The 23,429-nt window shown below is 53.2% G+C and overlaps 2 protein-coding genes and 1 long non-coding RNA gene across 9 annotated transcripts in view; 2 read left to right on the plus strand and 1 right to left on the minus strand.

Annotated features, from left to right (window-relative positions):
* Positions 1–14,300, plus strand: part of WRAP53 (WD repeat containing antisense to TP53) — a 25,983-nt gene extending 11,683 nt beyond the window's left edge. For 2 of the 3 annotated variants that reach the window (XM_077969490.1, XM_077969491.1), the window contains 7 exons: positions 11,252–11,340; positions 12,263–12,353; positions 12,461–12,593; positions 13,146–13,354; positions 13,541–13,644; positions 13,791–13,925; positions 14,041–14,300. In XM_077969490.1, coding sequence (XP_077825616.1) covers positions 11,252–11,340; positions 12,263–12,353; positions 12,461–12,593; positions 13,146–13,354; positions 13,541–13,644; positions 13,791–13,925; positions 14,041–14,284 — 1,005 coding nt within the window. In that variant the 3' untranslated portion in view covers positions 14,285–14,300. 3 annotated transcript variants of the gene reach the window in all.
* LOC144335315 (uncharacterized) lies at positions 2,679–7,531 on the minus strand. Its single transcript, XR_013406089.1, has 2 exons — positions 7,469–7,531; positions 2,679–3,115 (listed from the first exon to the last, which is right to left on the minus strand). It is a non-coding gene; the product is annotated as an uncharacterized LOC144335315 (long non-coding RNA).
* Positions 14,301–16,020: 1,720 nt separating the features above from the next.
* EFNB3 (ephrin B3) lies at positions 16,021–22,163 on the plus strand. Of its 5 annotated transcripts, XM_077970282.1 has the most exons (7): positions 16,021–16,512; positions 17,045–17,307; positions 17,734–17,773; positions 18,733–19,025; positions 19,213–19,305; positions 19,415–19,519; positions 19,947–22,163. In XM_077970282.1, the coding sequence occupies exons 2-7, from the start codon at positions 17,286–17,288 to the stop codon at positions 20,354–20,356; spliced, it is 963 nt and encodes a 320-aa protein (XP_077826408.1). In that variant the 5' UTR covers positions 16,021–16,512; positions 17,045–17,285; the 3' UTR covers positions 20,357–22,163. The 5 variants fall into 5 exon arrangements, with proteins under 5 accessions (XP_077826408.1, XP_077826406.1, XP_077826407.1 ...); XM_077970280.1 differs by lacking the exons at positions 17,045–17,307; positions 17,734–17,773 and having other exon boundaries at positions 19,415–19,608; positions 19,908–22,163; XM_077970281.1 differs by lacking the exons at positions 17,045–17,307; positions 17,734–17,773 and having other exon boundaries at positions 19,415–19,587; positions 19,908–22,163.
* The last annotated feature ends 1,266 nt before the right edge of the window (positions 22,164–23,429 follow it).

The following is a 23,429-nucleotide window of genomic DNA, read 5'->3' on the forward strand; positions in this document are numbered from 1 at the left end:
TTAAGCAATCCTCCTGCCTCAGCCTCCTGAGTAGCTGGGATCACAGGTGTGTGCCACCATACCCAGCTAGGTTTTAAATTTTATTTTTAGAGACGGAGTCTTGCCATGTTGCCCAGACTAGTCTCAAACTCCGGGCCTCAAACAATCCTCCCACCTCATCCTCCCAACGTGCTAAGGATACAGGCATGAGTGTGCCTGGCCCAGATTTGAGTGTTTCTGTCTCTTGGCTTCTGAATTCTCGGTGAAGCATAAAGAGAGATTTTCAGCCAAAGGAAGAGGGTCTGTGCAGAGAGAGAAAATATGAAATGATCTGTCCTAGAGAATAGAAAATCAGGGCCAGGCACAGTGGCTCATGCCTGTAGTCCCAGCACTTTGAAAGGCTAAAGCAGGAGGATCACCTCGGGTCAGGAGCTCAACAGCAGCCTGGGCAATACAGAAAGATCCTATCTCTACAAAACATTTAAAAAATGGTTGAGTATGATGGTGTGTGCCTGTACTCCCAGTTCCTTGGGAGGCTGAGGCAGAAGGATTGCTTGAACCCAGAAGTTCAAGGCTACAGTGCAGTGAGCTATGATTGTGCCCTATACCCCACCCTAGGTGATGGAGCGAGACCCTGTCTCAAAAAAAAAAAACAACAAAAGAAAGAAAATTAGACCCACCAAGGTATGTGGCAGTTGTGCTGCTTTTCGCTCAGTGCCCACTAGAGGTCTGTTGCCATTAATTTGAAATGAGACCGGTTAGTGTGACTGTGCATCTTCCCTGGCAAGTTAAATGACTATAGTTTCTCTGTTTGTAAAATGGGGATAATTATAATAGCACCTGCCTCACAGGGTTGTGAGAATTAAAAGAATCAGTAATGAATTAAAGCACTTAGGGCCGGGCATGGTGGCTCACACCTGTAATCCCAGCACTTTGGGAGGCCGAGGCAGGTGGATAGCCTGAGGTCAGGAATTTGAGACCAACCTGGCCAACAAAGTGAAACCCTGTCTTTACTAAAAATACAAAAATTAGCCAGGCTTAGTGGCAGGCACCTGTAATCCCAGCTACTTGGGAGATTTGAGGCAGGAGAATTGCTCGAACGCAGGAGGCGGAGGTTGCAGTGAGCCGATGACACCACTGCACTCCAGTCTGTGCAACAGAGCAAGATCCAGTCTCAAAAAAATAATAATAAAATAAATAAAAAAGCACTTAAAACAGCACCTGGCATATAGTAAGTGTTCAGTAAACACTAGTAGTCCTTGGTATCAGTTGCATGCAAGCCAAGAATAGGAGGATGGTCTGGTTGAGGTTTACCAGGAGAGAAAAACAAACCCTTGTCTTTCTCGAGAGTGTCTTCAAGGGTGTGCATGCCATGGTGGACTAGAATCTTAAGTGGGTAAGGAACTGGACTGTAAATGTGTTTTTGATGAAGCTGAATAAATTGTCATGGTAGAAATAACAGAGCAGGGTCAGGCGTGGTGGCTCACGCCTGTAATCCCGACACTTTGGGAGGCCGAGGCGGGTGGATCACCTTAAGGTCAAGCGTTTGAGACCAGTCTGGCCAACATGGTGAAACCCTGTCTCTACTAAAAAAAAAATACAAAATTAGTCAGCCATGGTGGTGATTGCCTGTAGTCTCAGCTACTTGCGAGACTGAGGCAGGAGAATTGCTTGAACCCGGGAGGCGGAGGTTGCAGTGAGCCGAGATCTCACCACTGCACTCCAGCCTGGGCGACAGAGCGAGACTCCATCTCAGAAACAAAAACAAGAACCCCCACAAAAAAACAAGAATGATAACAGGACTGTTTGTGGGCAGTGAGATGGCGAACCAGGCGGTAGAGTCTTAGTGGTTGAGGGAGGGTGATAAAACAGGGGAAGCTAGCCTGATGACAAGAACTGCAGAGGAGCTGGGGTTTGACAGCAGGGGGCATAATGACACCCAGCCACCTCTTGTCCTTGAGGTGTGTACTGGGGACAGCTGGCCGTGAGCATTAAAGCCATCTCAGCTTGAGAGGGCTGGGGGATTGCCAGAGCCAGGCAAGTGCAGGGGCAAATGGATCATTCTGAGGAGAAGATGAGAAATATGGCAGAGTGTTATTATTTATTTATTTTATTAGAGATGGAGTCTCGCTCTGTTGCCCAGGCTGGATAGAGTGCAGTCGCAATCATAGCTCACTACAGCCTTGAACTCCTCCCGAGTAGCTGAGACTATAGGCCATGCCACCATGCTCAGCTAATTTTTGTACTTTCTGTAGAAATGGGGTCTCGCTGTGTTGTCCAGGCTGGTCTCAAACTCCTGGCTTCAAGCGATTCTCCTGCCTTGGCCTCTCAAAATGTTGGGATTACAGGCATGAGCCACTGTGCCCAGCTGGTTTTTAGATCCTTGAGTAGGAATTTCAGTGGGTTTGGGGCAGATTAGGGTGTGTGTGGAGCAGTATACAGGTCGTGGTGATGCCAGATGACCCAGAAGACCAGGACTTCTCTCTGTAGTGCTTGAGGTTAATAGGAGGATGGGGCAGGGGTGAGTCTTTTTGTTTTGTTTTTTGAGACAGGGTCTCACTCTTGCTCAGGCTGGAGTGCAGTGGGCAGTGGCGCGATCTCAGCTCACTACAACCTCCGCCTCCCAGTTTCAAGTGATTCTCATGCCTCACCCTCCCAAGTAGCTGGGGCTACAGGCATGTGCCACCACGCCCAACTTAATTTTTGTATTTTGAGTAGAGACGGGATTTCTCCATGTTGCCCAGGCTGTTCTCAAACTCCTGTCCTCAAGTGATCCGCGGCAGGGCTGAGTCTTGTTGGCTCGTTAAGAAAGGTGCTCAGTTCCAAGGCTGGTCCTGAGTGCTTACCTGCCATGCAACTCTTTAAGGCTGGAGGCTGTAGACATTGGAGTTCTCTGTGCAAACTATAAGGTGATCTAAGCCCTAAACCCTGGTTCCTCAGGGCCGGGGGTGGTGGTGCAGCCGGTGCAGCCATGTTAAAAGAGTTCAGGAGGTGAGAGGTTGTTTCAAGGCAGGGATAGTTAGAAGAGACTATGGAAATGTGGGGCAGGGCGGGGAGGGGGGTGCTGAGTATTGCGAAAACTTGTTTAAGAGAAATGGGAATGTTAAAAAAAGAAAAAAATCGTCATTACCTGCCACTGCAGAATTTAGCCCTCTGAATTTTTCTACATTTCTTTCTAAGCTCTGTCCAAGTACTGAAAGCTTTTATGGGTTGTAATCATATAGTACATGGTTATATACATTCGTTTTTTCCTTTTAACAATCATATCCTAAATGTTTTTTGTGGTAGTCTTCACTGTTATGATGTTTAATGGTGTGTGATATTGCATTGAGTGCTTATGATAATTTTCTTACCTCTTCTCCTGTTTTGGACATTTGGGTTGTTTCCAGGATTATTATATTATAAATGATTCTTCAGTGAACAAATTATCTTCATGTATTTTGAGGGAGGTTCTTTTGTCAAGATAATTTTTTTTTTTTTTTTTTGAGACAGAGTCTTGCTCTGTCACCCAGGCTGGAGTGCAGTGGCGCGATCTTGGCTCACTGAAACCTCCTCCTCCCGGGTTCAAGCGATTCTCCTTCCTCAGCCTCCTGAGTAGCTGGGACTACAGGCGTGTGCCACCATGCCTGGATAATTTTTGTATTTTTAGTAGAGACGGGGTTTTACCATTTTGGCCAGGCTGGTCTCTACTCCTGACCTCAAGTGATCCATCCACCTCTGCCTCCCAGAGTGTTGGGATTACAGGTGTGAGCCACCACACCTAGTCTTAAGATAAATTTTATGAATAAGAAATATCCTAGGACAATATCAGCTTTTTTTTATATATCTTGCAATACAGATAGTCAATTTGTTCTCTTTTTTTTTTTTTGAGACAGAGTCTTGCTCTGTGGCCCAGGCTGGAGTGCAGTGGTGTGACCTTGCCTCACTGCAACCTCTGTCTCCCAGTTCAAGCGATTCTCCTGCCTCAGCTTCCCAAGTAGCTGGGATTACAGGCGCGTACCACCACACCAGGCTAATTTTTGTATTTTTAGTAGAGATGGGGTTTCACCATGTTGGCCAGGCTGGTCTCAAACTCCCGACCTTAAGTGTTCCACCCACTTCCGCCTCCTAAAGTGCTGGGATTACAGACGTGAGCCACCGCTCCTGGCCAGTGAGTTTGTTTTCAAAAGATTTTTGTGGCTGGTGTGGTGGCTCATGCCTATAATCCCAGCACTTTGGGAGGCCAAGGTGGGAGGAATGCTTGAGCCCAGGAGTTTGAGACCAGCCTTGGTAACACAGCCAGATCCTGTCAAAAAAGTTGGGCCTGTGGTCGCAGCTACTTGGGAGGCTGAGGTGGGAGGATCGCTTGAGCCTGCGAGGGTAAGGCTGCCATGACCTTTGATCGCACCATTGTACTGGGTGACAGAGCAAGACTGTCTCGAAACAACCGACCAAAAACTTTTTGTGCCTTATTTATTTATTTATTTTTTCCTGCTAGTGTACCAGTTCTATCGCAACCTTACTCATTAGGTGTTTTCATTTTTAGTGTCTATAAGTTTAGCATTTGAAATAGATAAAATTTCTTTCTTTTCTTTTTTTTTTTTTTTGAGGCGGAGTCTCTCTCTGTCGCCCAGACTGGAGTGCAGTGGCCTGATTGTATCACTGCAAGCTCCGCCTCCCGGGTTCACGCCATTCTCCTGCCTCAGCCTCCCAAGTAGCTGGGACTACAGGCGCCCACCACCTCGCCCGGCTAGTTTTTTGTATTTTTAGTTGAGACGGGGTTTCACCACATTAGCCAGGATGGTCTCCATCTCCTGACCTCGTGATCTGCCCGCCTCGGCCTCCCATAGTGCTGGGATTACAGGCGTGAGCCACCGCGCTCTGCCTGAAATAGAAAAAATTTCTATAGGTCAGAAAATTGGGGAAGGGCGTATTTGGGTAATTCCGTATACTTGTGTGTACTGAGTCTTCTTCCCAATATAGTTTCTCGGTTTTTCTCCTTTATTTTCTACCTTTTCACAGAACTTTCTGTAAGTCTTATTTCCAACTCCCCAGCGTCTTTCCTGAGACTTGCCCTCCCCCATGGCTCTTGCGGGAAGCCCCTACTCCTCGTCTGGCCCTCTCCAGGAGACACTTTGCATCCTCTGCGCCCTACATCTCTCAGGGTGGGGCCGGGGAGCAGCTTCTTCATCCCAAATGCTGTAGCCACACAATTGCTCTTTTCGTCTTGGTGAAACTTTTTCCTTTGAGGCTTATGCTGACTGTCTCTCCCGCTGTACAGCCTTCCTGTGCTCTCCAGTTCTCCCACCGTTTTGGTGACCTCAGGTATCCAAGCCAGAAGCCAGGGTCTCTGTCATCCTTTAATCTCCCTTTTCCTAATGCCTCACATCCAATTACTTCCCAAATCCCATCAAGTCCGCCTCATCTTCCTAATCCACCCACATCTGTCCATTCCACTGCCTCTACTTTAATTCAAGGTCTTATTATTTTGGGCCTATGTTGCTGAAACAGTCTCCTGCCTCCTTTTGCTCATTAAAACCATCTTTATTGACTGCCGATTCTACACCAGGTGCTGGGGAAGCAGTGGTGAGAGCAAGGCAGATGTGATTCTCTCCTTCTCTGATAGGTTTGACGGAAGGGGAGTGAGGAGCACCCAGGGCTATAGGAAAGCGGAGCAGGGACGCCTTGCTTAGCTGGAGGGGTTAGGGAAGCGTCCCAGAGGAAGAAGCATCTAAGAGACCTGAAGGATGACTAGGATTCAGCCAGGAGGAGTCGTTGGGGGAGATGAAGGAAGAATATTCCAGACTTGGAGCCTAGGACATGTGAAAGCCAGTAGGTTGAAAGTGTGGCGAGTTGGCACTTTATGGGACCTGAGAGTCAAAATGGCGGGACTCAGATTTTTTTTTTTTTTTTTTTTGAAATGGAGTGTCGGCCGGGCGCGGTGGCTCAAGCCTGTAATCCCAGCACTTTGGGAGGCCGAGGCGGGCGGATCACGAGGTCAGGAGATCGAGACCATCCTGGCTGACACGGTGAAACCCTGTCTCTACTAAAAAATACAAAAAAACTAGCCGGGCGAGGTGGCGGGCGCCTGTAGTCCCAGCTACTCGGGAGGCTGAGGCAGGAGAATGGCGTGAACCCGGGAGGCGGAGCTTGCAGTGAGCCAAGATCACGCCACTGCACTCCAGCCTGGGCGGCAGAGCGAGACTCTGTCTCAAAAAAAAAAAAAAAAAAAAAAAAAAAAAAGAAATGGAGTCTCGCTCTGTCGCCCAGGCTGGAGTGCATCGGTGCAATCTCAACTCACAGCAAGCTCCGCCTCCCGAGTTCACGCCATTCTCCTGCCTCAGCCTCCCAAGTAGCTGGGACTACAGGCGCCCGGCACCACGCCCGGCTAATTTTTTGTATTTTTAGTAGACACGGGGTTTCACCACGTTAGCCAGGATGGTCTCGATCTCCTGACCTCGTGATCCGCCCGTCTCGGCCTCCCAAAGTGCTGGGATTACGGGCGTGAGCCACTGCGACTGGCCAGGACTCAGAGATTTTTAAGGGAATGAGCAGATAGAGATGAGCCTTGAGAGGTGGGTCGGGGGTAGCAGCGTGGTAATGGAAGGCTAGGAGGAGGAACTGGCAAGATCTGGTATTGGGTTGGACCAGGAGTGAAAAGGAAGTGAAGAGTGTTAGCAGTCAAGGCTGGTGCTCAGATTTCAGGATTGAGCACTGATGTGGAGTCCAGGAGGAACAGCAGGTTTGATGGTGGCGGATGCTAGGCACATTATGGACAAATTGAGTTTGAGCAACCTGTGGGATGATCAAGTGGCAGTTGGATATATGGGTTCAGAGTATAGAGGTGGATGCTGAAGTCCTGGCTGGTTGACATCAGCCTGAGGCCCCGCAGACAACTGACGAAGGACAGTGTTCAGACTATTTATCTCTCACAAATCAGTAAGAAAAAGAGGGCTGGACGCGGTGGCTCACACCTGTAATCCCAGCACTTTGGGAGGCCAAGGCAGGCCGTTCACCTGAGGTCAGGAGTTCAAGACCAGCCTGACCAACATGGCGAAACCCTGTCTCTACTAAAAATACAAAAATTAGCTGGGCATAGTGGCAGGCGCCTGTAATTCCAGCTACTCAGGAGGCTGAGGCAGGAAAATTGCTTGAACCTGGGAGGTGGAGGTTGCAGTGAGCCGAGATCGCGCCACGGCACTCAGCCTGGGAAATAGAGCGAGATTCTGCCTCCAAAAAAAAAAAAAAAAAAAGAAAAAGACAACAACTGGCCAGGCACAGTGGCTCACACCTGTAATCCCCACTTTGGGAGGCCAAGGTAGGCAGATCACTTGAGGCTGGGAGTTTGAGACCAGCCTGGCCAACATGGTGAAACCCCATCTCTGCTAAAAAGGATAAAAATTAGCCAGGCTTGGTGGTTAATAACGCCTGTAGTCCCAGCTACTTGGGAGGCTGTTAGAGTTGCTTGAACCCAGGAGGCAGAGGTTGTAGTGAGCGGAGATTGTGCCACTGCCCTCCAGCTTGGGGAACACAAAAAGACTGTCTCAAAAAAAAAAAAAAAAAAAAAAAAAAGCTGGGCGCGGTGGCTCAAGCCTGTAATCCCAGCACTTTGGGAGGCCGAGATGGGCGGATCACGAGGTCAGGAGATCAAGACCATCCTGGCTAACACGGTGAAACCCCGTCTCTACTAAAAAAAAAATACAAAAAACTAGCTGGGCGTGGTGGCGGGCGCCTGTAGTCCCAGCTACACGGGAGGCTGAGGCAGGAGAATGGCGTGAACCCGGGAGGCGGAGCTTGCAGTGAGCTAAGATCTGGCCACTGCACTCCAGCCCGGGCAGCAGAGCAAGACTCCGTCTCAAAAAAAAAAAAAAAAAAAAAAAAAAAGAGAAAAGAAAAGGAAAGAAAGAAAATGGGCAAAATTTATGAAAAGGTGTACCTAAATGGCCAGTAAACATAGAGGAAATAATCTAACCTCTCTTATAGTAATGATGGAAATACAAATTTATGCTGTAATGAAATGCCTTTTTTTTTTTTTTTTTTTTTTTTTGAGACGGAGTCTGGCTCTGTTGCCCAGGCTGGAGTGCAGTGGCTGGATCTCAGCTCACTGCAAGCCCCGCCTCCCGGGTTCACGCCATTCTCCTGCCTCAGCCTCCCGAGTAGCTGGGAGTACAGGCGCCCGCCACCTCGCCCGGCTAATTTTTTTTGTATTTTAGTAGAGACGGGGTTTCACCGTGTTAGCCAGGATGGTCTCGATCTCCTGAACTCGTGATCCGCCCATCTCGGCCTCCCAAAGTGCTGGGATTACAGGCTTGAGCCACCGCGCCCAGCTTGAAATGCCATTTTACCACCTTCAAATTGAGAAAAATGTAACAGTCTGGTAATACCAAGAGGATAAAGAACAATAGATACATTTTTTTTTTTTTTTTTTGGAGACATGATCTTGCTCGGTTGCCCAGGCTGGAGTGCAGTGGTGCGAACATGGTGCACTGCAGCCTCAAACTCCTGGGGTCAAGCAGTCCTCCTGCCTCACTCTCCCAAACAGATGGGACTACAAGTATGCCAACATGCCTGATGAATTGTTAAATTTTTTGTAGAATTAGGGTCTTGCTATATTGCCCAGGCTAGAATAGAGACTCTTATATGCTGCTGGTGGGAGAGGACGTTGGGATAAGTGCTTTGGGAAAGAAATTAACATTATAGTATCTTACAAAGTTGACAAAGTGCATAGCATAGAGACCAGTAATTTTACTCTTCAGCAGAAACTGTAGAGAAACCCTTCTACATGTGTACAGAATGTTAAAGCATACTAGCCAAAAAATGGAAAAACCATCAGTGACACTAAAGAGAAGAAGGGTAAATCAGTTTGACTATATTCATGAGTGGAGTACTATACAGCAGTGAAAATGCATGAATTACAGCAAACTGTGTTTCCATGGTTAAAGCTTCCTATCACAGAGGGATGTATATGATATGATACCATTCCTGTTAAGTCTAGGCCGGGCATGGTGGCTCATGCTTGTAATCCCAGTGCATTGAAAGGCTGAGGTGGTTCGATTGCTCGAAGCCAGGAGTTTTAGACCAGCCTGAGCAACACAGACCCCTGTCTCTACAAAAAAAAATTTAAAAAATCAGCCAGGCACGCTGGGCGTGGTGTCTCATGCCTGTAAGCCTAGCGCTTGGGAGACTGAGGCGGGGGGATCACGAGATCAGGAGTTCAAGACCAAGCTGGCGAAGACGGTGAAACCCTGTCTCTACTAAAAATACAAAAAAAAATAGCCAGGCGTGATGGCAGGCGCCTGTAATCGTAGCTACTTGGGAGGCTGAGGCAGAAGTTGCAGTGAGCTAAGATTGCACCACTGCACTCCAGCCTGGGCGACAGAGCAAGACTCCGTCTCAAAAAAAAAAAAAAAAAAAAAAAGAAAAAAATTAAGTCTAAAGACCTGTAAGACAATGTTAGATACTGTTTTTTTTCCCATAGTATCTCTCCTAGGCTGGGCGCAGTGGCTCACACCTGTAATCCCAGCATCTTGGGAGGCTGAGTCAGGGAGATCACTTGAGGCCAGGAGTTTGAGACCAGCCTGGCCAACATGACAAAACCCCATCTCTAATAAAAATACAAAAAATTAGCCGAGCATGGAGGTGAACTCCTGCAATTCCAGCTACTCGGAAGGCTGAGGCACAAGAATTGCTTGAACCCCGGAGGCAGAGGTTGCAGTGAGCTGAAATTGTGCCACTGCACTCAGCCTGGGTGACAGAACGAAACTCTGCCTAATAAAGAAATAAATAAATATTCCTAAGGAAATGTGTGACAGTGATAAATTCAGGATAGCGTTTACCTCTGAGGGAGAATTTCTGTTAGGAAAGGGGTTTAAACATATTTTTTTCTTCAGCTGGATGGACGGGTCACAGGGTTGTTTTTTAATAAGGTACTTTGCATGTTTGACCTGTTTACTTTTTTTTTCTTTATTTTTGTAGGGAGGTTTTTTTTTGTTTCTGTTTTTGTATTTTTGAGATAGTGTCTCACTCTGTCACCCAGGCTGGAGTTCAGTGGCACGATTTCAGCTCACTGCAGTCTCTACCTCCTGGGCTCAAGCAATTCTCATGCCTCAGCCTCCCTAGTAGCTGGGACTACAGGTATGTGCTACCATGCCCAGCTAATTTTTTTTTTTCTTGTAGAGACAGTGTTTTACCATATTGCCCAGGCTGGTCTTGAACTCCTGGGCTCAAGCGATTTGGCTGCCCCAGCCTCCCTAAGTGCTAGGATTACAGGTGTGAGCCACTGCGCCCGGCCAATGTCCCCTCCACTCCCCTCCCGTCCCCTCCCCTTCCCGGCAGTGTCTCTCTGTGTCACCTAGGCTGGAGTGCAGTGGTGCGATCTCAGCTCACTGCAACCTTTGCCTCCTGGGTTCAAGGGATTCTCCTGCCTCAGCCTCCAGAGTATCTGAGATTACAGGCGCCCGCCACCATGCCCGGCTAATTTTTGTACTAATATTTTTTTAAAGAATCAAATGGCACCTAGCATGTACTCAGTAAGTATTTGAATAATTGGTTGGTTCTTTGTCTCTGGGTTGGGGTATTATTATTTGTTTCTTCCTCTCTAAGTGTTTATAAAGAAAAAGTATGAGGCCGGGCACGGTGGTTCACACCTGTAATCCCAGCACTTTTGGAGGCCGAGGCGGGGGGATCATCTGAGGTCAGAAGTTTGAGACCAGCCTGGCCAATATGGTGAAACCCCGTCTCTACTAAAAAAAAAATACAAAATTAGCCAGGCATGGTGGTGCCTGTTCTGTCTCAAAAAAAAAAAAAAAAAAAAAGGCTGGGCGCGGTGGCTCACACCTGTAATCCCAGCACTTTGGGAGGCCGAGGCGGGAGGATCATGAGGTCAGGAGATCGAGACCATCCTGGCTAACACGGTGAAACCCCGTCTCTACTAAAAATACAAAAAATGAGCCGAGCTTGGTGGCGGGCGCCTGTAATGCCAGCTACTCGGGAGGTTGAGGCAGGAGAATGGTGTGAACCCGGGAGGCAGAGCTTGTGGTGAGCCGAGATCGCGCCACTGCACTGCAGCCTGGGGGACACAGCGAGACTCCGTCTCAAAAAAAAAAAAAAAAAAAGTATGAATCTATATGGCTTTTGGTAGCTAAATTTGACATTAAAGTCTGAGTTCACCTTGAACATTGAGACAGCACCTCTGCTCTGTATACGCACCCCATCTGCCACAACACTGCTAGAAGCATGCGCCTCAGACTCCTTTCCCTCCAGGTGACTCAGCCATTCCCACGTCTCTGTCTAGGTCCCTGTCCTTCGAATGGTGGAAGGTGATACCATCTATGATTACTGCTGGTATTCTCTGATGTCCTCAGCCCAGCCAGACACCTCCTAGTAAGTAATGTTTGCCTCCCCGCTCGCCGCCCCACCACCCAGTTTCAAGCGGGGCCTCTTGGGAGAGTCAAGGGCTGCCAGGGGTCTTCAGAGGAGGAAGGCTTGGCGTGCTTATCAGAGGGGCTGGTCAGTTGGCTTCCTCCCCTTCCTTTTTTTTTTTTTTTTAGATTGAGTCTCACTCTGTCACCCAAGCTGGAGGGCAGTGATGTAGTCTCAGCTCACTGCAACCTCCGCCTCCCAGTTTCAAGTGATTCTCCTGCGTAGGTGGGATTACAGGTGTGCACCACCACACCCAGCTCATTTTATATATATATTTTTTGAGACGGAGTCTTGCTCTGTCGCCCGGGCTGGAGTGTAGTGGCCGGATCTGAGCTCACTGCAAGCTCCGCCTCCCAGGTTTACACCATTCTCCTGCCTCAGCCTCCCCAGTAGCTGGGACTACAGGCGCCCATCACCTCGCCCGGCTAGTTTTTTTGTATTTTAGTAGAGACGGGGTTTCACCGTGTTAGCCAGGATGGTCTCGATCTCCTGACCTCGTGATTCACCCACCTCGGCCTCCCAAAGTGCTGGGATTACAGGCTTGAGCCACCGCGCCCGGCCTAATTTTATATTTTTAATAGAGATGGGGTTTCACCATGTTGGCCAGGCTGGTCTCGAACTGACCTCAGGTAATCCACCTGCCTTGGCCTCCCAAAGTGCTTGGATAACAGGCGTGAGCCACGACACCCAGCCTGATTTTTGTATTTGTAGTAGATACAGGGTTTCACCATGTTGGCCAGGCTGCTCTCAAACTCCTGACCTCAAGTGATCCACCTGCCTTGGCCTCCCAAAGTGCTGGGATTACAGGTGTGAGCCACCGTGCCCGGCCATTCCTCCCCTTCCTTTGACAGCACCGGGGTTTCAGTGTCCATGTCTCTCTCAGCGTGGCCAGCAGCAGCCGAGAGAACCCGATTCATATCTGGGATGCATTCACTGGAGAGCTCCGGGCTTCCTTTCGCGCCTACAACCACCTGGTAGGGACCGCCACGCTCAGCCCCAGCACTCGTACTGGCCTGGCTCTCCTTCCTTGAAGGCAGCTAAGGCTTTGCAAGACCTGTTTTCAGCCCTTTCCTTCACCCAGGATGAGCTGACGGCAGCCCATTCGCTCTGCTTCTCCCCGGATGGCTCCCAGCTCTTCTGTGGCTTCAACCGGACTGTACGTGTTTTCTCCACGGCCCGGCCCGGCCGAGACTGCGAGGTCCGAGCCACGTTTGGTAAGCATCTGTGCCTCCAAGGGAGGAGGAGAGGGAAGAGCACTGCCACCCGCACAGGGGCCTGTGTGAGCCGAGGGCCACCTGTGGGGTTTCACGCTGTCCTCTGTACGGCCTGGGAGCAGGTGCAGCCCAGTCGGCAGAGGAGCAAACAGACTCAGAGCAGGTAGGAAACCTTCCCAAGGTCAACCAGCTGGTCAAAGGACTGCTTCCTTCCTGAACCCATACCCTGTCAGCTGTGGAGCTTTTGGTCTCTGAAATCTTTCTAGAAAATTTTTGATAAAGCTGATTCCATTTTCCTGTAGGCCTTCAACTTGCATCTGTCCAAGGAAAAACTGAGATTTGAGAGGGATGAAGTGGGGCTTGGGCATTTAGGTCCTTTGGGAGGATAGATGTGGGGAGCATCAGAGGTCTTTGTCCTGCTTGTGACACACAGCATGGGGGAGATGTTGAGTCCAGGTATGTTGGTGCTGGGATGGGAGACAGACCTCTGCTTAGCCTGGTTAGTGCCAGGAGCCATCGCCCCCTCCCCCACTTTGTTCCTTCCCTCTCTAGCAAAAAAGCAGGGCCAGAGCGGCATCATCTCCTGTATAGCCTTCAGCCCAGCCCAGCCCCTCTATGCCTGTGGCTCCTACGGCCGCTCCCTGGGTCTGTATGCCTGGGGTGATGGTTCCCCTCTTGCCTTGCTGGGAGGGCACCAAGGGGGCATCACCCACCTCTGCTTTCATCCCGATGGCAACCGCTTCTTCTCAGGAGCCCGCAAGGTAGGGGTCACACCCTGAGAGCCCAAAGCACCTGGGCAGCGGGGCAGGAGCGGGGATGTAGTCTGCAGTGTAGGGGAATGGGGATGGGGAAAAAAATCCCAAGCTGAAGGAGTGCCTGGAGACCTGGAGGGAGGCAAGACATCCAGGGCTTTGGGGGCGACTCCAGGTCCTGTTCCATGTCTCCAGGATGCTGAGCTCCTGTGCTGGGATCTCCGGCAGCCTGGTTACCCACTATGGTCCCTGGGTCGAGAGGTGACCACCAATCAGCGCATCTACTTCGATCTGGACCCGTGAGTGGCCGTGGCTCCTTCCTACACAGGGCCCTGACAAGCCTAGGAATGCCAGAGCCCAGCTGTAGGGTCCTAGCCCCTGGGTGTGAGTGGTTCCTGCCCCAGGGGTGAGGCCTCTGCCAGCAAATCTCTCCTCTCTCCCCCAGGACCGGGCAGTTTCTAGTGAGTGGCAGCACGAGCGGGGCCGTCTCTGTGTGGGACACGGGCGGGCCTGGCAATGATGGGAAGCCGGAGCCGGTGTTGAGTTTTCTGCCCCAGAAGGACTGCACCAATGGCGTGAGGTCCTCAGTTCCATTCCAGAGATGTTGGGGCTTGGGTTGGGGATGGAAGTGAATCCCAGAGGGAGCAAGTGTCCTCACTGAAGGCACTGATAGACCGTCCCCATCTCTCCCTCAGCCTGCACCCTAGCCTGCCTCTCCTGGCCACTGCCTCCGGTCAGCGTGTGTTTCCCGAGCCCACAGAGAGTGGGGACGAAGGAGAGGAGTTGGGCCTTCCCCTGCTCTCCACACGCCATGTCCACCTTGAATGTCGGCTTCAGCTCTGGTGGTGTGGGGGGGGCCCAGACTCCAGCATCCCTGATGATCACCAGGGCGAGAAAGGGCAGGGAGGAACGGAGGGAGGTGTGGGTGAGCTTATATAAAAAGGTTTTTATGATACTAGAGTCTTCGTGTCTGTTTGTGGGGGGGCATATGAGTGAGGTGGGGGTCGGGCAGGGGGACTGGCGGGTTCCCTGGTCCAGCAGCAGTGGGTATGGCATATTGTTCCTGAAACCAGGGGTTGAGAGGTGGGACTAGGCAGGAGCCAATGGGGTGGCTGAGCTTGATGTGAAGTCAAGTGGGTGGGGGTGGGGCTTCATGCCATTGACTGGTTGGTTGCTAGGCAACTTGGTAAACTGAAGGGGGAAACCTGTTTGAAATCTCACTCCCAAGGTGGGGGTGGCAGGGGTCAGGGTGAGCCGGGCTGAGCAGGAGCTGGGTCAGACTGTTGGGTGTGACCGTATGAGACTGTGCAGACAGTGACAGGGTGGCTGTCACCCACACTCCACACTGCCATTCTCCAGCAGCATGGGGACCATTACTCAGCTCTGAGGGGAGCAGGAGCACTCCCCTCCCCTCCCCGGGGCTCCCCAGGAGGCAGACAACCCAGTTGCCAGAGTCAAGGACACACCTAAAAGAGGAAAGGTGTTGAAAAATACAGTCGTCACCTTTGGTATTGCTGTTCCATGCGGGGCGCGGCGAGGGTCTTATTCATTCAGCAGCTGTCGCTGGGCTTGTTTCTCCATTTGTCTGCTCTGTCTTTGGGGGTGGGGGGATGAGTGTGTCATTTGAAGCAGTGACTCCTCCCTCCTCCCCCCAACACCTTCCCAAACACTGACAATGGGGGGACTTTGAAGAAATACCGCCAGCAGGGGATGTGATTTTGGACCTCACAATCAAAGGGAAGGGACGAAAGGCCTGTGGAGGCTTGAGAGGGAGAGGAATGTCACCCCTGCCCAGAGGTGCTGAAAGCCAGAGCTCTTACACCCGAAAAGGCAACTCCTCCCTTCCCCCAGGATAATTGGAAACAGCCCTTCCTGCGCAGGGCCGGTTTGGGGTTGTAGGTACGCCCCTTCTCCCAGCCCCACTTCTCCCCGCAGCCATCTAGGAAAGGCCCAAGTGTATCCCTTAAACTCTTATTTTTCACTACCCCCCAGGTAACAACAGCACATGGTCCATGGAGCGGTGACAAAGGAGCCCCCAAGAGTGGGAGTTGCGCAGCCTGGGTTTGGTTTCTAGCTTTATCCCAGACTTCCTGTGTGACCTTGGGCAAGTCATGGGGCCTCCGTAAGCCTCAGTTTCCTCATCTCTGCAATGGGATCGTTAGCTCTGCCCCTCCCACTTCACACAGGTAGTCGTGACGATCAGCTCCGCCGCAGTCTGTAAAGTGCCAAGCCTTCAAGGTTATTATTATTCTCTCCAGACCTGCCGGGAGCAGCGGTGTTGTTTTGGGATGGTGGAGAAGGCTGCGGGAGCGAAAGGGGTGGGTTCCTCGGGGTGGAGAGGGCGAGAGCCTTTCTGGATTCGAGAGAGGAAGATTCCAGCAGCTTGGGCGATCGGAGGGCAGAAGGGGCGCCGGGCAGAACTCAGCCGGAGCCAGAGGCTCGGAGACACAAAGGGGGCGTGAGAGTCCGCGCCGGGGGCTGAGGCGGGGCGGCGGGCGGGAGGTGCGCGAGGTGAGGGAGGTGTGGGGGGCGTGGGCCGCGGGATGCTGCCGCCCGCTCCGCCTCGAGCTCCAGCTCCGGTTTTTCCCTCCACCATCCTCTCCCCATCCCCGCCTCTCCTTTAACTCCCCCCTCCTGGGCTCGGGACTGGTTTCCTCCCTTAGCCCGCTGCCCTCAATCCCGGCGAGGCTGGGGCTCCGGCTCGGCGCCCCATTCCTCGCTCCCTGGTCCGGCGCCCCATGCCGCCCCCGCCCGGCCCCCGGCTCCCCCAGTCCCCCACTTAGGCGGGCTCACAGATCCCGGGGTGCTGGCGCGTGGGCCGGGGGCGCGTAGGGCGCCTGCAGACGGCCCCTGGAAGGGCTCTGGTGGGGCTGAGCGCTCTGCCGCGGGGGCGCGGGCACAGCAGGAAGCAGGTCCGCGTGGGCGCTGGGGGCATCAGCTACTGGGGTGGTCCGGGCTGAAGAGCCAGGCAGCCAAGGCAGCCACCCCGGGGGGTGAGCGACTTTGGGGTAGTTGGTGCCCCGCCCCCCAGGCCTTGGCGGGGTCATGGGGCCCCCCCATTTTGGGCCGGGGGGCGTGCGAGTCGGGGCCCTACTGCTGCTGGGGGTTTTGGGGCTGGTGTCTGGGCTCAGCCTGGAGCCTGTCTACTGGAACTCGGCGAATAAGAGGTGAGCGGCCTGCGGCTGGGGAGACCCCAGATCCTAGGGCAGTGGGTAGGGAAGTTTTGGGGACTTGGGGGCTGGCTTCTGTGGGCAGGGAGGAGGCGGGAGGGAAGGTGCTGGTGCTCTGATGTGTGACGGGTTACTAGACAGGTGATCTTGGGAGCCAGACTCCGGGTCCCACGCAGAGCTGGATGCGGGTGGTGCTATGGATGTCAGGAGTTTGGAGACCCCAAAGGGGCAAGGAGAAGAAAGTTCATGGGTAGCCGGGAGGGCAGTGAGGTGGGTATTTGGATCTGTGGGAGGCCTGCGTCGGGGGCTGGGCTTGGAGGGAGCCTGGTTACTGTCAGCTCTCAGGAGAGAGCTGCAGATTAGGTGCTGCAAGTGGCTGAAGGGAAGGCAGGGCAGGGTGCCTCCCTCCCCCAGAGGGACTGGGCATCCGAGATGGGAGGCAAGGGGGTTCCATTTGGGGGCTCTGGGGACAACTTCCCCAAGGCTCCTTGACTCACTTCACAGTCTGTCTCCCAACTCTTCCCCACAGCCAGAGGGTCGGTGAACTGTTGGCTGAACGATTTCCCAGCCAGAACATATTCCTGCCTTCCTGGCTTGCGGGTCTCTTTCTGGAAGCAGCCTCGAGTCCCCGAACCCTCCTTCCTTCCCTTTTGCATCTGGAGTCCTGAGGACTCCATTGCCTCCTCCCCCCATCTTTGCTGCAAACTCTTCTGTCAGACCCTCCGTTCCGTGGCATGCCTGCTTTGCTCTGAAAAGAGGCCAGGGGTCAGATGAAACTTCAAGCCACGCTGGGTAGGACAGAACCTTCGGGAGGTCAGCTGGGTCCCTTGCCTGCATGCAGATCCCACTTCCCGCTCGTAAAAGAGTTGTGTTTTGAAAAATTCCTACTTCCCTGGGGAGACTGTGTGAGGCTATGGGAAGCAGGTGGGCTTTGGAGCTTATCAAATCCTTGTTCTTAATCCTAGCTCTGCCGCTTTCAGCTGTGTGGCCTTGGGCATGTCACTTAACCTTTCTGAGTTTGTATCCTCAATCCTTACAGCTATTATGAGTATTAGCGGTCAGGTGTTTGAATGTATTCTGTGCTCATTAAAGGAGAGCTAGGATTATTGTTCCTCTCTTTACTTCCCAGCCTCCCTCACACTTCTCTGCCCTGCCATCCCTCCCTCTCTTTTTCCCGGATCTCTTTGGGTATAATCTCAATGTCTTTTCTGTACTCAGTCACCTACCCGCCAACTCCCAGCTGCAATGTGAGTATCAGGTGTGTAGCTTGAGAACCTAAGCTTGTTTTCACAGGGTAGAGAAAAGGGAGTTAGGGTGTCCTGGGGGCTCTTTTGGATGTGGGGTGGGAGTGGGACACTTGGGAGTCTGGGAAGATATCAAGTAGCAGCCCCCTGGGACCCAGTCCTGAGACCCTGTCTCACCTATTAATGTCCAGGAAGGGGCTGCAGGGGTTGGCAAGTTGTGGCTGTGCTGGGACAGTGGATGCCTGAGTGCACTGGCCAAGGAGATGGTGAAGTGTGTTGGTTGTGGTTAGAAAAGTCAACTCCTTTCCTTTCCAAAGCAATAAGCAGTTGCCCCAGAAGTCTAAGACCCAGTGTGGGATTCTGAGCGGGAGAATGACTCAGGCAGCAGCTCCCTAGACCCTGGTTCCTTTCAGCCCCATTGATGGTCATGACCAAACCAGGCATTAGCCTTCTGTCCTATTAGCTGGCTAACTTAGGACACTGTTCTGGACCACCCTCCACACAGGCCCTCCCTGACCCGCCCCCTTTGCCCCGAAATTCAGTGGTGGCCTGGAGGAGGGGAGGCTCTGCCCCCATGGTTGGCTGCCATGGAATAGTGAAATCACCTGGGAGGGGTGGGCTGTGTGGTTCCAGAGAGGCCAGCTCCTTGGTAACTGGCATCCTGTTGCCATGGCAACGGGGCTGGTGATGGAGCAGGAGATGGCAGTGTGCATGTGGTGAGGGCGGGCTGAAGAGTGCATTTGGGCACACCAAGGGGCAGGAGACCTCTGAGCCTGGCTTCCTGCTGCTTCCAATGTGAACGCACAGAGTTCTTGGTGCCTGCTCTATAAGAACTGACTTTCCACTCAGACAAAGGCGGGCAGGCGTGAGCTGAGAATTGCTGTCCTGGAAGGTTGTGGGGTGAGGGAAGGAAAGCTCTGGGGGCCAGACCTCTGACATCTCTTCCTTGTCCACCTTACCCTCCTCCCCATAGGTTCCAGGCAGAGGGTGGTTATGTGCTGTACCCTCAGATCGGGGACCGGCTAGACCTGCTCTGCCCCCGGGCCCGGCCTCCTGGCCCTCACTCCTCTCCTAATTATGAGTTCTACAAGCTGTACCTGGTAGGGGGTGCCCAGGGCCGGCGCTGTGAGGCACCCCCTGCCCCAAACCTCCTTCTTACTTGTGATCGCCCAGACCTGGATCTCCGCTTCACCATCAAGTTCCAGGAGTATAGCCCTAACCTCTGGGGCCACGAGTTCCGCTCGCACCACGATTACTACATCATTGGTACTGCTGGGCAGAGGGCACGACTGAGTGAGGGGCTGCTCCTGATACTGAGCAGAGAGGGAGGGGGACCCCTGCAGCCAAGAGGGAGATCCCAGTGCCCTCAGGCGGTGTTCACACCAGGGCGTGGGGCCAGAATTGGGGCTAGACTCTGGAGTGCCAACCTCTTCCTCTGATTTTTCTCTCCCAGCCACATCGGATGGGACCCGGGAGGGCCTGGAGAGCCTGCAGGGAGGTGTGTGCCTAACCAGAGGCATGAAGGTGCTTCTCCGAGTGGGACAAAGTGAGTGGGGCTGGGGGACACCTCCTGGGCGCGAAGGGATGTTGGGGCAGTACGATCATGGTCAGGGGCAGTTGTCTCAGCTCCTCTCTTGGGCCTTCCTCATCTCCAGGTCCCCGAGGAGGGGCTGCCCCCCGAAAACCTGTGTCTGAAATGCCCATGGAAAGAGACCGAGGGGCAGCCCACAGCCTGGAGCCTGGGAAGGAGAACATGCCAGGTAGGAACCAGGGGCTAGCTCCCCGCCTTCCCCAGCTTCCTCTGCTCTCAGACCCCAGCTGCCCTGCCGTCACCCTCCCTCCCTCTTCAGTTTTGGGGGCGGTGATACAGGAAAGAGGAGAAGAGAGGATGGGAGGGTGGGAGGGGAATGGAAGCCAAATGAGGAAAAGACTCAATTAGAACTAATTAGCCAAGTCAGTGCTTCAATCAGTGCTGTCAGAGAAGTGGGGAGGACTCCGTGGCAGGAAGCTGAAGGGCTGGACACCTGGATTCTGAGTGGGGTTTGGCGGGGGAGGGGAGGTAGGGTCCCCAAGGGGCCTGGGCCCTATAAGGGAAGCCCATGGGGACCCCCAGGGTTGGGTGTCCAGATGCCCAGGTGGCTCCTTCAGTCCCTCCCCCTCTTTCCTCCTTCACCCCTTCCCTGCCAGGTGACCCCACCAGCAATGCAACCTCCCGGGGTGCTGAAGGCCCTCTGCCCCCTCCCAGCATGCCCGCAGTGGCTGGGGCAGCAGGGGGGCTGGCGCTGCTCTTGCTGGGCGTGGCAGGTGCTGGGGGTGCCATGTGTTGGCGGAGACGGCGGGCCAAGCCTTCGGAGAGTCGCCACCCTGGTCCTGGCTCCTTCGGGAGGGGAGGGTCTCTGGGCCTGGGGGGTGGAGGTGGGATGGGACCTCGGGAGGCTGAGCCCGGGGAGCTAGGGATAGCTCTGCGGGGCGGCGGGGCTGCAGATCCCCCCTTCTGTCCCCACTATGAGAAGGTGAGTGGTGACTATGGGCATCCTGTGTATATCGTGCAGGATGGGCCCCCCCAGAGCCCTCCAAACATCTACTACAAGGTATGAGGGCTCCTGTCACGTGACTCTCCTGAATCCAGCCCTTCTTGGGGTGCTCCTCCAGTTTAATTCCTGGTTTGAGGGACACCTCTAACATCTCCTCGGCCCCCTGTGCTCCCCCAGCCCCTTCACTCCTCCCGGCTGCTGTTCTCGTCTCCACTTTTAGGATTCCTTAGGATTCCCACTGCCCCACCTCCTGCCCTCCCGTTTGGCCGTGGGTGTCCCCCTCTGTCTCAGTGTCCCTGGATCCTATTTCCTTAGGGAGGGGCACTGGCTCAGCCTCCTCTCTGACCATGACCCAGGCATCCTTGTCCCCCTCACCCACCCAGAGCTAGGGGCGGGAACAGCCCACCTTTCGGTTGGCACCGCCTTCTTTCTGCCTCTCACTGGTTTTCTCTTCTCTCTATCTCTTATTTTTTCCCTCCCTTCTCGAGGTCTGTTCTTCTTCCCTAGCATCCTCCCCCACCACATCTCCTTTCACCCTCTTGGCTTCTTATCCTGTGCCTCTCCCATCTCCTGGGTGGGGGCATCAAAGCGTTTCTCCCCTTAGCTTTCAGCTCCCCTTCTGACCTCTCAAACCAACCACTCCCCTCAGTCTGCCAAAAATGGGGGCCTTATGGGGAAGGCTCTGGCACTCCACCCCAGCTCAGGCCATGGGCAGCAGGGCTTCCTTCTCTGTCCTGGCCCAGGCCTCTACATACTTACTCCAGCCATTTGGGGCGGTTGGGTCATGACAGCTACTATGAGAAGAAGTGTTCCGTTTTGTCCAGTGGCCAATAGCAAGATATGAACCGGTCAGGACATATATGGACTTGGTCTGATGCTGAGTGGGCCACTTGGGACCGGAAGTGACTTGCTCCAGACAAGAGGTGACCAGGCCCGGACAGAAATGGCCTGGGAAGTAGCAGAAGCAGTGCAGCAGGAACTGGAAGTGCCTTCATCCAGGACAGGAAGTAGCACTTCTGAAACAGGAAGTGGTCTGGCTGGAACTCCAAGTGGCTTAGTCTGGGGGATCAGGGGGTGGGAGGTGGATGGTTCTTACTCTGTGGAGAAGAAGGGCGGGAAGAACTTCCTTTCGGGAGGAAGCTGGAACTTACTGACTGTAAGAGGATAGAGGTGGACCGAGAAGGACTTTTCCCAGTCTTCAGTGGCACTTCCCAAGATCTCCCTTCCCTTGTGCTCTGTGCTGATTTTAGGACAGCTAAGATGACTGCCATGCGCTGTGGCAGGCCCAATTTGTCTTGTTCTTTCCTTTCCATATCCCAGTATAATCTCTGTTCATCAACAGTACTACCCCAAGAATCCATGTGTTCTCCCGAGTAACCCAGATGGCTGTCTTGTTCATTCCATCCTCCATTTCCGACTCCTTTCAGACTCAACATAGTTCCCTTCTTAGTGACCAAAATGGTGGCCTACTGGCTGGTCTAGCTGACGGTGGTGGTATTTAGCAAAGGCCACTGTTCCCATAGTGACCAGCTGATACCACTTCCTGCCCTCTAGTGTGCAATTGGGTGTTGCCTCAGTTTCCTCCCAGCTCAGTTTTATTAGATCAAAGCTGCTGTTGGGCACCAGGTCGGCCACCTCAATCACCAGCCAAGATGGTTGCTTTGTCCACCAGAGGTCAATCACCTCTCTGGTGCTGTAGTTCCCAGCTCCTTCCTGATTTTTCTAATCGCTCCTTCTGGGAAACAGGAAGTTGATATTGCCATGGTGGCGGGGTATGCCGTCACCTCAATAGTTTTACTGTAAAAGGGAAATTTGAACAACAAAAACCAAAAAAATAAAAATAAAAATAAAAAACTTCAAAAGTTAACAAGAAGGCTGGAGAATGACTAGACTTGATTTGGGACAAAGGCTTGGTTAGAATGGCTTTCTAGCTAAGGGTTGGATTGCATGAAACCAACCAAGGGGGGTGGGTAGAGATAGGGCTAATTTGGAGTGGTGAGGTCGGCAGTGCTTGGGGAGGCGAAAATGGGCTGGGTGAGAAGGCAGAGGAAGGTGTCATCTCTAGGAGAGGGAGAGAGTAACGCAGGCAGGAGTGGGGTTGCCAGTTCGTCCATGGGGACAGTCTGAGTGTCTTGCTAAGCCAAAGCACCAGAGACAGGGCAAGTCGCAATTAGGATCAAAGTGGTAAAAACATGCTCACATGTTGAAGTCTATTCCCTTCCATCCCTACCCAAGGCACTTGAGAAGTTTTGCTGTTGGGGACTCATGAGGAGAAGGGATGTGGCTGATCAGAAGGAAGTAGGAAGGACTCAGGGACCCAGGCATCAAGCTGCGTATCCCCTGGCTCCCTGTATACCCATAACCAAGGCTCTTCTCCCCGAAAAAGTCCAGGTGTCCAGCCCCCTAGACTTAGCCCCATTCTCCAACCACAAAAGCAGCCGTCAGGAGCATCACTGGAGCGAGTCAGCAGGGGTCACAACCTCTGCCCTCCCTGCCCCTCCCCTGACTTTAGGTCCCCTCCCGCTGTCTCCCATCTGCCTGGAGGTCAAGGGGTCCCCCTTCCTCTCTTCTGTCCTGTGGGACCCCCGCTCCTCCCCCTCCCTGTCTGAGCAAGATGCCTGGGTCTTGAGAGGTGCAGGCACTGCAGGAGGGGAGTTGAAAGCTGGGAGACCAGGTGCTGGGCTGTCTGGAATTTACTCCTGCCTTCTGAGCCCACACTGGAGCTGCCCGAGGTGGGGAGGCTCGTGGGGGGTGGAAAGGCTGGTCCTTGCCCCTTAGTGGGGGTTGGTTGTCATGGCAACATCCCCTTTTCTACACAATGGGAAGCCCCCCTCAGCCTCCCGCGTGGATGGAGCCGACAGCCCCATCGCTGGCTATCAGCCTCAGGGACTTGGCAACCGTCACTATGGCAACCCAGAGCCCAGCAACAGGGCCCACTGAGAAAGGGAGGGGTCCAAGACTGGGGCAGGGCGGTGTGTGAGGGGCAAGGGAGCTCAGGGACACTCCCCCTCCACCTACATCTAGAGGCACAGGTGGAGAGACAAGAGGGAAGAGACGTGGGGATAAATAGTCTCCGTGACAGACAAGCACCTCACCAAAGCAGCTAAGACATCATACCATGCTGAGACAGGAAGAC

Source organism: Macaca mulatta, chromosome 16 (assembly GCF_049350105.2).
Source record: "Macaca mulatta isolate MMU2019108-1 chromosome 16, T2T-MMU8v2.0, whole genome shotgun sequence".
Lineage (NCBI taxonomy): Eukaryota > Metazoa > Chordata > Mammalia > Primates > Cercopithecidae > Macaca > Macaca mulatta.